Below are 14648 nucleotides of genomic sequence, written 5' to 3' on the forward strand. Positions count from 1 at the left end.
GCCATTGCTCAGTGTCTGTAGTTTGAAGAAACAAAGTGTTGTCCTTGTGAGCCACGATGCTGTGGAAGAGTCCTTAGGACATGTCAGACTTTAGCATGCATAATGCACTCCATTATTATCCTTTTGTTGTTTTGCCATTCTCTAGTTCTCAAATTGCAAACAGAGAATAATTAGCCTATTTTGTATTTTAGGGTTTTGAAACACTCTGTGGATGCCACCTACGAAGAGCAGGGCCCAAGTCCTGGCTATCGCATGGAAATGTCCATTTTTTATGTGGTCTACTTTGTGGTGTTTCCCTTTTTCTTTGTGAACATCTTTGTGGCGTTGATCATTATCACGTTCCAGGAGCAGGGAGATAAAGCCATGTCGGAGTGCAGCTTGGAGAAGAATGAGGTACTGTGATGAACTTCTGCCCAGAACACACATCATTTAATGAGCAAAGTTTCATGGTCCTGGTCCAAAGTGGCAAGACACAGGTTGATTTATTTCTCAGGAATCTGGATATAGCAGAGAGAAAGATGGGATTTAGATCCATGGTCCTGGATTTTCTATTGAGCACAGAGTGAGACAGAATAAGGCCCAAGTTCCAATTAGGACCTCTGTATAGAACACAGTAGAGAATGTGTGGGTGAGCTCTGCTCAGAACCTTTTTAGAACACTTAGCCAAACAATTTCCTGTGATCTTCCTCAAGGCTTTATAAAATCTGAGTAATCCGAAATTCCATGTAAGCGATGCTAGAGCTCAAAATCACAAACTATAAACTAATGCTATTCTGGAAGTTTGATATTTAACCTGCCCCCATACCACTAACTGGTGGTAGGCATACACTTTCCATCAAAAATTCTATTCTAAGTGGTTGTGAACTTATCAGTTTATGTTACTAGTGTTGCCTGTTCACCTAACGTTTTTCAAATATTGTTCTATTTTAATGTATTTTCTTAGGGATTTGTATTGCTGAACTAGTCTATGTGGCATCCATTTTAAGCATACTCTCCCATATTGTTAACCAATATAGTAAACAATAGAAATGGTGGATTTCTGAATGGCAAAAGTACAGGGTGTTCTACCGCTCACATAACACTAAATGTAATTCAGAAAGTGATACTAATGCCTAGTATGTCACAGGTTATTTAGCATTCTGGATAGGTCTTCTCTCACAAAATGTGATCTTAAACTGAGCAGATTATTTATGTTTAAAGAAATTGTGCAGACATACCACAGCAGTTGTGAGGAATTTAGCTTGGACAAATCAAGGGACTCTTGGACTAGGTACTCCTGACCTTAATTAAAAAAAAACTCTTTCTGTTTATGTGAAATAATGAAGTGGCTGCTTTTGTGAGGGGAGGGGGGGTTCTTGATGTGTGCGTGCTGTGCTCTTATCAATGCCCCTCCTGCTTACATGCAATTTTCCTCCTTTGTAGAGGGCATGCATCGACTTTGCGATTAGTGCCAAACCACTTACTCGGTACATGCCACAGAACAAGCAGTCCTTCCAGTACAGGATGTGGAAGTTTGTGGTGTCTCCACCATTTGAGTATTTCATCATGGCCATGATCGCCCTCAACACCATTGTTCTGATGATGAAGGTGAGTGCTGTTCTTTGTGCCCTCTTAGTGCAGCCGCATAGCCACTTTGCCAGGACTGCAGTGGGGCTTCTTTTGAGGCTATGGCTTTTCTGCTCGGCCATGTCTGCTCTTTGTAGGCATCTGCACTGGGGCTACTGCAATGCTGTTATAATGGTAAACCCTACTTTCCAGTGCTAGTAACTCTGTGCTGTTGCTGCAGTGTGACCACCAGATTCACCTATGACGACTGTGCTATGCTTGTAAATATTTCTTTTCACACTGACCATCCCTCTGCTGCTAGTTGTGGTGAATCATAGAGGCGTCAGCTGCCTGCTCTATGGTTACTAGTGAGTTGTATGCCCTTTGGGCAGTCACAGTCTGTTGTTACCAGAGACTAGTGTGTCATACCATAAGAGAAGAACTTTACCAGGGTTTCTGCTAAATGACCCATTTTATGTTGATCAAAACTGAATTATTTTAACAATGTCATAAGCAATGGAATGGCAATCCAGTAGGACAACTGCAAGTGCACTCAGCGTAGTCTTGGATGTTCCAGTAGACTATAGGAAGCAGGTTATAATGATTAGATTTGAAGGATTAAATTAGTGGATCATTCCAGTACCGGTACCTCTCACACAGAAGGATTGGGCATATTACTCAGAGGTAAAATGTAATTCTAGATAATAGCACTCAATGAAGGTTCCTCAATCTAGACCGGATGGACCACTATGGGCCTGATTAAGAGTGGGTTAGTTAATTCTGACCCATGCGTAAACACCTGTTTACGCATGGGCCAGAATTACGAGTTAAGTGTTATTTAACGCATCTGATGATTATCGGGTGCGCTAAACACCTCAGCCTTCATTAAATTTCAGCAGCTCAAACCTGCCAAAATTTAACAGGGGGAATCTGTTCTGTAATTACTGTATCATGTGGATTTTGGTGCGTTAAACACCAAAATCTGCATGTTATTCCCCACAAACTCATAATAGGTGTTATTAATCGGACCTGATAAATAACAAACCCCGTTGTATTGTTATTTACCAGGTGCAATAGATAGAACTTATACTTGTAATCAGGCCCTATGACTTCACTTTAGATACAAACACAATGCAACTTATGAAACTAAGAGCAAACTCCTGGGCAGTAACAGTTCATTGTGTACATGTAAGATGGTTCGGAAACAAATTGTTACAATGAAATACCACTTATCCTCATATGTTGATCACAGTGAATGTTAACTCTGGCATTTTCACAAATATCTGTCACCTAATGTGCTATGTCTGAGTCACTCATAAGTAAGAATTTCCGATAGATGATTTTGTTAGTGATGGGGCTCAGTTCCGTATCCTGAATTTACTCAGGATTGCCTGGTCTTTATTGCCTGCTAAGAAGCGCGGAGGGAAGAAAACGATTTACACGTTACACCTTTCCCCTCCCCATTGATCTAAATAACTTCAGACTCCAACTTTAGATTTTGGTAAATTTATTACAAAGCCAGGAATAACAGAATATAGACACACCTCAAAATCAAGGTGTAAAGATACATGAAAACTAATACAGAGCCCAATCTACGAACATAGTTCATATGGCACAAAAGGGACAGAACAATGAATTCCAAAATCAGAACACAGCTGAGTATAGACAGTGCGTCCAAATCTCTTTTCATTTGTATTTCCAAATTGCAGAATAATCTGTCCCTACTCTACTTCTAAAGTGGCATCCCTTCCTAATCTCCCAGAAGGATTTTCCCAAAAGGTGTCAGCACTTGTTGACTTCCTAAGAAGTACACTCACGTCAAATGGGTCAAGTAGCGTAAAGCCATACAGCTCGTTCTAAGATGCTCTTCTTCCTCAGTCAAAAGCAGAAGTCCTGCAAATCTGTCCCTGTGCCTAATACAAAAAGACAAAGTTACACCCCTAACAGGTCACATGGTACATTATTCAGTGAACACCTTCTTGAGTAACTTTCCACAAAGTCCAATTAATTTCACAGCCTTGTCCGCCGACCTTGGTTCCCAAGTTTCACCAGGCACGGAAGGTGTCCTCCCTTCTCTCTGTCCGAGCTCTTCAAAGGCATGCAGTTCCTCCCAAGTATCTCCTTAAATCTAAAATAACGAGGTCACTTTCCTGCACCTGCAGTAGGGGTGAAAAGAAAACTTTCTACACACATAAATTTTAATTAGCTCCTGACCTAAGAGCAAACGAGGAGTAATGAAACCTTTAAGAAAAACGAAAGTTAGGCCTACAATTCTGGCTAACCTAAGAACGTTCTTTAATATGCACTTGTTATACAGGCCTTTATATGAATCTTATAACAGTGAATACATTTGATTACCTACTGATCATTATATACGTGCACAATTACATGTTTTCTCTAAATACGTGTAAAATACTAATCAATCCTGTAAAAGCGTCACAATTTCACTCTACAGATTGTCAAATGAGGATATATAAACTTCATTTTAATATGCACAAAGTTCAACAAAACATTGAATGTATATCAGTGCAGTTCAGACATGAATATAATGCACCGCTTACAAATTTCAGAGCGTTGAGCGCTCTAGCATTAGTAAATAAACAGTAACTGAGAATAGATGCTGATAATGGACAACCCTCTAAACACTAATCCATTGTTTTTATTACATTCATCTATTATTCATATGGAACAGAAAGCCAGGGCATACTGGATCAAGGAAGCACATTTTGTGCTAGAAATTACAAATTAGCATGCAAATCTATTTCAAAGCACAGTTACAAAACATCACTGCTAGGTTTAACCTTCACTAAGTCAGTAACATACTAGTTTTGCAGATCTTTGTAATTAACAATAAATGTGCAACAAATTCATATAGTTGAAGCATTTAGCAAAGAGGAGAGAGCCATATCCTAGTGTCTTGATCAACTGTCAGTATTGTATGATATGTTTTGGCTCACATTGGAGCCTTCTTCAAGGTTCTTTTATATGCTTTCTTAGCACACATTTACACTCTGTCTATGCATCATTTAAGGGACATATATCAAAGTGAAAGTCATATATAATCCATATAGTGCAAATTGTTTTCTATTTGTAACAGTGACTCTGACAAGATTTAAAAAAATTAAAAAACAAATGCACTTAGTGGCGTGACCAAAATAGCTGGTGAATTTACATCTGTAAAATTCACCAACATGCTCAGTTACACCATCCACACCCATCACTAAACCACAGCTAGCGTTTGTAATACCATCACCCCAAGAAGGCCTGACCCAACCTTAGTACGAGTGTTTGGTATTTTCTGTTGGCTGAGCTGTATACCAGCAGCCAGAATTGTGTTTCAGAAAAATACATATTTGTGTGTGTACAAATGTGTTCCTTGTAGGAGCGCTTGCAGTGCATAATGCTGAAAGTGCATGACATCATAACAGTGCATTCCTCTTTAATATACACAAGCTTACTGAATCTCATACAATTTATATTGTCAGTGTACCTTTTACCTAAATGCAAGAACAAATAACACATTCCTTTCCTTTTTTATATTCGCTGTTTGCATACATGTTCAACTACTGGGGGAATCTTAAATCCTCGTTAGCTGATTTCACTGAAGTTTTATTATACATTCTCACAGAAGTAAGGTGTGAGTTTGTTATTGTAAAGTAAAAAAAAAACAATGATTCTGATGCCCTGCGAGTTTTCCTCTAGTGCGTGATGGGAAAATGTATGTCAGAAAGAGAGCCTTAAATAGATGTACAGTGACCAAAGTTCCTATGACAGATGGGTTATAATTTACATTTTTACGGTCATGGAGCCTGCTGAGAATCTGCTGCTGGAAGCCTGGTGCTTTGCCCCTCTGTAAATGGGGCAAGTGAATTGCAAGTTTAGTGGATGGTAAAGTCACTTCTTTTTGGTCAGGTGTCCCGCACCCACCAAGGACCCGATTTTCTTTCTATAGAAGGATATACAACCATAACCTCTCCAGAATATTCTTTTAATACTTATGAAGCATGACCTCAGAGCTGTGGGTTACATTTCAGTCACATTTGGAGTAAAATAGCCTTGCTTTTTTCAGATATGCTGCTTGAAAGATTTTATGTCTTGTTACAACTTTGTGAAAAAAAGATTACTCCAGTTCCAAATGTCAGAAATTGTATTTGAATTCTGCTGTCCCACGTGTTGGTCCTAATGTTAAGATTGGTTTGTTTCTGTTTCAGTGTATATTGAGCCGTTGATTGGCTTTGCTCGGAGCACTGTTTTTAGCCTCTGGTGATGCCGTACTTGTCATTATTAAAAACATCTTTTTTGGCTCTTCTTTTAATCTAGTTCTTTGGAGCTTCCACCAAGTACGACCTGATGTTGAAGATCTTGAATATTGTGTTCACTTCCTTGTTTTCTATGGAGTGCATCCTGAAGATCATAGCCTTTGGTGTTCTGGTAAGTCATCATTGCAGCTTTGTGGCCACTGTGTTCCCCATAACATCAGCTTTGAATATGAATCCTTGTAGCCCACCACCTATCCCTCTACCATGTCTATCGATCTTAGCAAAAGTGCTCCCCGGCTAATGTTTTTCTCTTTTGCAGAACTATTTTCGAGATGCCTGGAACATTTTTGATTTTGTGACAGTGCTGGGAAGTATTACAGATATTTTGGTAACCGAGATTGCGGTAAGTACACTTGACCTCTTTCCTACTGCTGGCTGTTTAGTCCAAGAGAATGGGTTTTCTAAGGCTTTCTTTGTCCCTGGGCTCATCCAGAGGCACAGCTTTATTGTGGCTCAAGTCTCCATGTGAAATTCACCACCTCACAGTTTGCATCCAAGACACACAAATCAGGAATTGAAGGGCCACTTGACTGTACTATACTCACCATGCTACGCTTAGTTAAAATTACAAGCCATTATATACGTTGTGTCAGAATCAGATTAGGACATGCCTATAAACCTTTCATAGCGATACCAAAGGGGATGATGGACGGAGCGCTTAAGCAAATCAAACACTCCCCCCAGTCAATTGATCTGGGTTTAATCCATCATCATTCTTTAGCTCACTCCACCACCCCAGTTCAGACATGGCCATATGCAAATCAGTCTGACCCTGTGCCTCATGGGAACAGTCCAGCCCGAACTGCCAAGCCATGTCTTCCCTGGACTGGAAACAAGCACCGGTTTCGGGTAATGGCATGGTGAGCAAAAAAAAGATGGATTTAGGCCCAGATTTCTGTACTGGGGTGAATGTATGACATTGTTCTGCATTCTGTCCATCAATAGTTCTTTTTGCATTCATAAACCTCTCATAACAGAAGATTTTTTTGTAGTAAATATTTGCAAGTTATTTTATTAGTATAGTTGTCTACATGTGAAGTCTAACGTCTGCTTTGGGGTTCAAGTCCTTTCATGAGATCAAGCTTATATGGTATATATGTTCAGAATGAGCGCTAAATCATGTGTATTTATTTTATGCGCCTTATTTGCTTGTTTTTGGGTCTACTCTAAAAGGATGCTGATGAGGATGCAGAGTTGTGGAGAACATTTCTCGTTTGTGAAGTTGTCACATGGTAAATAATATGTATCATATTATGACACAGAGTTAGTGTATATATCTATAGCACAGATGCAGTACTGGCCGCTCACTGCTCGAATCGGCATGCTAATGAGCCTTGTGACCATGCAAGAGATGACCTATGCTACTTCTCTTTCCTGGGATATATTGCTCATGTAAAGAAGCCCTCTAGATAATACTAGTAAACAGCACATTGGCAATGTGGGTTCCAAACAGTGCACTGGTATGTAATTGACAAGGAGTGTTCAATTCTATACAGGATTATCTGTTCCAAAGTCAACAGGTGGTTAAACTGTTCTCCAGCAATAGATCAAGTAGTCCTGATGTGACGAATAAACGTTATTCAGGGGTCTTGCTAGTTGTTTTGAATCCAATTTTATTTAAAAAATGCCAATTTGACAGAAGCAATCCATTCGGCCCAGCCAACGTGTTTTGTCCCAGTGGGACTTCACCAGGGCTTGATCAATATCCCAGTGTTGTCATCGACCCTATTTTGGCTCCTGTTGTTTTCTCATAAACCCTCATAGATACAATTGTGTACCACTAGATGGCGTGTTGCGATCCCATCTTATCTTCATCCTTTGTGTTTCCTGGTTTGAATGTCCTATGAGTTCACGCATCATGAGTACTTGATCTATTGCTGGAGAACGGTTTAACCATCTGTTGATTTTGGAACAGATAATCCTGTATAGAATTGAACGCTCCTTTTCATTTGTAGTCTCTAGATAATCTTAATGCTGCCACTTCAACTGGAGAGACAGCTCATGTTTGACAGATTGTAACAGATGAAAAGCTGCCTGTTCTATGTGATTACTCTTGGTCTGAGTACTTATATCTTGGGCAGAGGTGCGTAGGTAGTACACAGGATGTGACTTACTGTAACTTCAATTGGCCATGTCCAATAGTCTTGTGAGCAGACAAGTCACAGCTTGTTCTCTAACCTTTCCCCGGGTTGGTTTGGGTAGATTTTAGAAGACCATGCAGAATTGTAACATACGCCCCATTGCTAGAATGTTCATGCCTTACAGCCTCATGACGGGTAGGTGGCAGCCTGCTCTTTAGGACTTTCCTGTTCACGTTGTTTATCTCTAATTCATACATAGAGTGCATTCATATTTTGTAATATACCCTATTATACATATTTTATTGTCCAAGTTCAATGAACCGTCCAAGCAGGCAGCAGACCACTTGTGTTATATCCTCTCTCTGTGTGGATAGCATATACTAAAGGGATGAGTGGCAAAAATACACAACATGTGCTATACTTTGCACTCCGGATTAGATTTCTTGGGTTTCTAGGCCCTAATGGCCTTGTGACCAAACCATGGTTAGCCTTTGCTATTCCCTCCTTACTGGCGGCATTTACTCTCTGGGTTTCAGAGCCAGGTGTGTGGAAGCAGGCAGTGCATAACTCATACTATAGTTTTCTGTGAGTGAACTTCCTAATGACTACGGACCCTTTTTTGTAGGTAGTACTGAGATTGTACTAGACATGTCACTGGATGGGTTACTCGAATAACAAGTATCATACCTTATGAAAAACGAAGGGGCAGAGGCACAAGCTCACTGTTGCAGCATCCTTACCCACAAATCCTCCATTACTCTGATAACCTCCTGCACCCTCTTAGCCACCATCTCCCAACAAACCTGACAGGTCAAGCAACACTTTTCTGGACCCAGGAAGCCCTTATGAGCCTCTAGACCCCTATTACGAGTCCCCAGTGCCTAAGGAGGGGACACCCCCAGGAAGGACTGGATGGCCAGGGCATAGAGCCCTACCCCACCAAACAATCTCCACCTGACCATACTGTCACCTAGAAGGCAGTTATTCAAAGTGCTGACCAATAGCACAAGGTGGTCATCAGTGTTCTCCAGGATGTGAATAACGTCCTCGTAGAGACCATTTCTAACACTGAAAGGGCGGTGCAGTTCTTTGCTATGCTGAAAGGCATGTTGAAACCCACTCTAGACAATTCAAGGAGTCAGTAAAAGCTAAGATTACCATGCCTAGGGTGAAAAAAATACAGGACCGTACCATCTGAACCACTCTACATTCGAAGTCAGGTTCTTCCCGACTCCCTAGTTGAGCAAATTGCATGGAAATGCGCCTCAGAATAGGCAACAGGTAACACCCCACCCACCAGACAAGGAGAGCAAGCGTATCATCGTTGCTGGCAAGCGTCTGGTGGTTGGTGCTGCCATCATTTGATGCATCACCAATTCACTGGGCTTCCTATGTTGATATGATAGGTACTATTAAGAGGAGATGGAAAAGCTGGTAATGAACCTTCCTGAAAGCCATAAAAAAAGGGGACAAGATCTTGTGGCTGAGGAAAAGATTATTGGTAATGCCAATATCTGCTGTTACACAGATGCAGTAGATACTGCTTTGTGAGGGCTCAACACAGACATCCTCCTATGGCACCATGCATGACTGTGCATCTCAAGATTTAGGCCAGAGGTGCAACAGCACCATCTCAACCTTCTGTTTGATGGAGAGCATCTCTTCGCCCCTCGTTGATGAGATGCTAGGGAAAATAAAGAAAGACACTGAGACCGTGGGTGCTGTCCAGGACACTCAATGTCACACTTTTGAGGAGCACAAAATAGAAATTTTTCATAAAAGAGTCCAAAAGGGATCTTTTGTAAATCACAAAATGTATATACTATTCGTACTGAAGCAAATGACAACAAAAGAACTCCCGTAATGATATGACACACAGATTATTTTCTCAATTCTGATTGTTTTTTATCATCTTTAATCAAGAATTATTCAAGTATTAGAGTAAAAACAGGATGACAAATCCAGGGTGAAAACAGCCTACGCGTTTCATCCCTATTAATGGGACTTCTTCAGGGCAGCATTCAAAATCGCGGGAAGTTTTATCTTCAAACCGCCAATTCCGATGCTGAACAATCCTTATTCACTGTTATAACCTCATCTGTCAGTTTTATAAATCCAATGCCTCTTAGGCATACCAACAGCACTCCCAATTTCCAACATGTTATCTTGTTCCTTGCCGCTCTTTCATTGATATCCCCCAATTGGGCAATCCAGAAGACTTTTAGGAGGCACTACACGCTTTCGTGGCCGAATGATTATGCGGTAAGGGCAGATAGAATTTGTTGCTTGATGAAAGGAGGACTTTGGTGCAAACATATAAATACTCCTCTGGATTCTTGAACCTAGTTTTCTACCACCCTTCTGCAGCCGGCAGCCCTCAATAAATTCAAAACGAAAACTTCACATCCTACATTACAACTGCATACTTCCCTCTAACACGTTCATGCTTGTACCTCCTGTGATGGGTAAAACCATGTTTTCACGGTTGTCCGTATATGTCATTGGTGCCCTGTGGATGAAAAAATTACTTGGTGTCCCTAATGGTAACCTTTTCAGTGTAAGATAAGGGATCTCTCCAACAGTCCTTCTACTGTCCACTCCTCTGCATAAACTGGTAGTGGGCCTGTTCTTCCAGAACCCTTTTCATATGTTGACCATTGTCACCCTCTCAGTCTGCATGCAAAGGATATCTAGATCCACAGGCCCCAGTTAGCTGGACCCTTTAGCTCATTTCTTGATTCCTCTTACTTGCGGGGGTGGTATCTGGATGTGATCACAATCGATTGCTGCACTGGAACACCGCCAACATCATATCCTTCAATAGAGTTTGATTAGCAGCAATATCCCCCATAGCTTATTATGTAAGGTAATCGAAAAACAAAATAATAGACCCCAATTTCTGAGAACCCAAATAGTCGAACACTCACTTAGTGGGAAGCCAAGTTAATAGAAATGTTCCTTGGTTGAAAATAATACAAAGAACACCCAATAACCGTTAAAACAATAAACCTGAATTTACCCTAAAAAACGTATTAAAATTAAAAGAATGGTAGACCTCATAGCAAATCCTGGTAAGGGAATATAGTTTTAATTATCAGTGGGTGAAAGTGACTATGTTTTCCATTTGTCGTACACAAAATATGCTTGGATGGTCAAATGTATAAAAACTATACAGGTCTGCTTTTCGATACAAATGTCACACAAGTTACCTGTATGTCACCCAAGTTACCTGTAAAGTGTATTTTCCGTACATTATCTAAAATAACGTGATGAGCGTTCCTAGAACAGCACGTGAATGAGACGCACTTTTAGTTTCACGGTTCCAGCAAAATATTTTGTGCTTAAATTAATCTACTGTGAATAAAAACTACATGAAAATCATATGAAAAAGACAATTTTGCAAAATAAACAAACTTAGGATTTTTCTCAGTTTAGGAGTCCTAAAGTTAGGAGTCCTAACTTTACTACTCCTAAACTGAGAAAATCCTAATTTTAAGACTTTCGGTATTCACAGAAGGCATTTAGGAGTCCTAAAGTTAGGAGTCCTAACTATTCTACAACTAAACTGAGAAAAATCCTAATTTTAAGACTTTCGGTATTCACAGAAGGCATTTAGGAGTCCTAAAGTTAGGACTCCTAACTTCTGTGAATACCGCAATGAGTAAGTGCCTTCTGTGAATACCAAAAGGAGTAAGTGCCTTCTGTGAATACCAAAATGGTAGTAAGTTTAGGATTTTGTCTTAAGTTAGTTCTGTGAATCGGGCACATAGCATTTCCAGCACATACTGGACTGACCCTTTGGCAACTGTTAGTGTTTTTATTACTATGTCTTTTAAGTTCTTAGTGCATAATTCCTCCAGGGTGCTCAGTCCTCCCACATAATATCTTCAGTCGTACATCAATGTTCTGTACCTAGGGTGCTGACAGTTGCCAGGGAAACAGTGTAGCAGCTCGGACAGACAAGCAGCGACCTAAACCTTTCAAGACACCGTGTGGCCATGTGAGGGGGGGAGATGGGAACGAGAGAGGTTGTCAAGTAATTGCCTCTTTTTGGTGTATCGTCCCTATATTTGCATTAACAGTGCACAAAATGCAAATACGGACTGGTGTGTTTTGTGATTTAAGGTTCTTTTTTATAATAAAAAAGTGTTTTGAGTTGTGTCATGTAGTTGTCAATGTTAATTGCTAGGCTGCCCAGCTTTCCTACGCTATTTTGAGTGATAGACACCACCCTAATCAAGCTTTCAGCTTAAGATTGGCCAACAGAAGTGAACAAATGTTTGAATTGGCATCCTGAGTATCACACAATGCCCACTGGGAACTGGACGCCAAATGTTGTGTTTTGCACCTGAGACTCAAAAAGATGGATTTTAAAACCTGCACAAACTCATCAAATAACATGAAGATATTTATCCATTGGCACATATTAGAAAAAGGAGACGGGTTTGTGCCAAAAACATGTGACTCTCACTCAAAAAGCAGGATGGCGGTCACCTTAGACACTTGTTGCCTTTGTTTTGATAGGATTACTAATAACTGTTCCTATGTATAATTTTCAGAGTTTTCATTTTTCGCTTGTCTTGATGATTCATCACTTGTATTAATTTAATTTTTATTTATCTGTATGTTCTGTTCTTGGTTTTTGTTTTATACATTTTTGTTTTGCCTTTTTTTACCTACGTGCTGAATCACGCGCCATCAAATCAACATACAATCCGAACATCATTCCTGCGTTTCTGTATGTTGTACACCTGCTGCCCTCACCTTTCTAAACACTGTTGCAAATAAAAATTATCATCCATGAAAAAACATCACCCTTAGAACACGGTTGGTTCATAATTTTTAAAAAACGTATTTGCATTGTCCTTATTTTCTTATTGAATTTGCAAATCTGTCTGGTGAAAAAAATGGAGTGGACTGTCAGTGGTGCTGCTGGTCTTTGCTTACGATTGGTTAGGATTCTCCTCTCTATGAATTTTGCCTCATTTTACCAAGTTTAAAAAGGCAGTATGTGTTCAATTAAATTTTTTTTGGAATGTTTAACCAAGAAAAAGTGGTGCTTTAAAAAGATTGTGGTGGAAAATAGATATAGAAAACAGACTACGGTCAGCTACACCCTAGTGGCCATGTTGAATGAATAGTTCACTTTCTCGTACACTAAATGTGATCACCTAAGAAAACTTGATTTTGGTTCTCGATGTGGGAAGGAAAGTTGCCTGAACTTTAGTTATTTAACAAGACCAGCGGACATAAGATCAAATGGATATGACGAGAAGTGTTTTTAATACTCAAACTGATCATTGTACAGCTAGATACGTACAGTTAGATATTTCAAATATGCAGGGTTTTCTGCATTATTTCCCCACAGAAGAGCTCAAAGAAATACCCTTGTTTTAAGATGCTATAATCAGTGACATCAATCAGAAATATTAAATTAAATACTAGATTTGTCTGGCTTTTAAGGAAATAGATTCCGAGGTGAGTCAGTTTATGTTGGAGCTATCAAGTACAGAACATCCCTTTCCAACTAACACAACGTAGTTTGTTTCCAAAAGAAAAGTTAAAAATCGTTAAGGAATAGGCCGAATGGAAGGGAATGTTGTTTCTTTCATTTGAGCAGCAAACCAGCTAATATATTCCTTAAACTGCAATGGATTCTAGTGTTTATAACTATTGTATGTGAAGACCTGTGATAGAAATAATGCTTTGTAAGGACAAACGCTAGAACGTAATACCCTGGTTCAGTGGTTACCCATAGATATACAATCTTCCAGCAGTTGCCTGTGACCATGTTTAAGCACATGTACCTTCCAGCTGTGCTTCCCTAGAGAAAATATCTAATCTATGTGTAGTTTCTGAACTTGACAGTATTAAAAAGTCCATATTCCACAATGTTTCTATTGGAGAAGTTAGGGCTTCCCCCTTATTTGAGCTTTATTTGCTCATCATTCTAACTTTCAATATTTGACATATATGTGCACATTTGCTGGCAGATTTCCACTAGAATTGCTAGTATTTCATTTTTCTTATGGGAAATAGATAATTTGCCTACAATTTTCACTCCTTATTCTAATCATTCCTCTATTTATTTTTGGTATGGTCTAATAGTAGTTCCATTAGTGTTATCTCAGGGGATTCTCAAATGTCTTTGGCAAGAGAGATTGGGGAACACAGCCACAGTAAGCAAAGAACCTTGAGGTGCAAGACCATGCATCACTGGCTTATTCTTTCTCTTTCAGCAGACAATAATGAAGGGAAACCAGTCTGCATTTATGCGATGTGGAATGAGTGATGCATCAGAGAAGCCAGCTTCAAGTCACTTTGGGCTTTTGGGAGGGTGGAAGTCGGTTATGTGTTCAGCCATAGTGGTTTGCATGGCTCTGAGTCACACCAAGCCACATTTCTGATTTACGTGAGCATTTTATTTGCCTATTTATTTTTTAAGTTAAAAATAAGTCAGTAGAGAATGCCCTCACTCCTTTGTGCTCTGACTCCTTCGGTTGCACTTCAAGGAAAATTTGAAAGTCATCCTGCTTAGAATTGAAAAAGAGGTTTATACTATGTTCCTAATTGGTGCCACCACCACCTATCCTCTATGGGGAGAAAAAATTCAGAGTCAAGCCATTCAACAATGGGCCCATTTTCCTTAAAATATCTTTATGGCATTTGAATGCATATGATAATACAAAGAAAATAAACCCAA

The 14648-nt window shown here is 39.7% G+C and overlaps 1 protein-coding gene across 1 annotated transcript in view; it reads left to right on the forward strand.

Moving 5' to 3' along the window:
* CACNA1B (calcium voltage-gated channel subunit alpha1 B) overlaps positions 1-14648 on the forward strand; it is a 1044174-nt gene that overhangs the window by 869451 nt on the left and 160075 nt on the right. The window contains exons 29-32 of the mRNA XM_085611669.1: positions 192-393; positions 1423-1587; positions 5866-5976; positions 6124-6207. Of these exons, the coding sequence (XP_085467795.1) occupies positions 192-393; positions 1423-1587; positions 5866-5976; positions 6124-6207 (562 nt within the window). The remainder of the gene's footprint in view (positions 1-191; positions 394-1422; positions 1588-5865; positions 5977-6123; positions 6208-14648) is intronic.

The sequence above is a fragment of the Triturus cristatus genome, chromosome 1_2, assembly GCF_964204655.1.
Source record: "Triturus cristatus chromosome 1_2, aTriCri1.1, whole genome shotgun sequence".
In the NCBI taxonomy this organism is placed as follows: domain Eukaryota; kingdom Metazoa; phylum Chordata; class Amphibia; order Caudata; family Salamandridae; genus Triturus; species Triturus cristatus.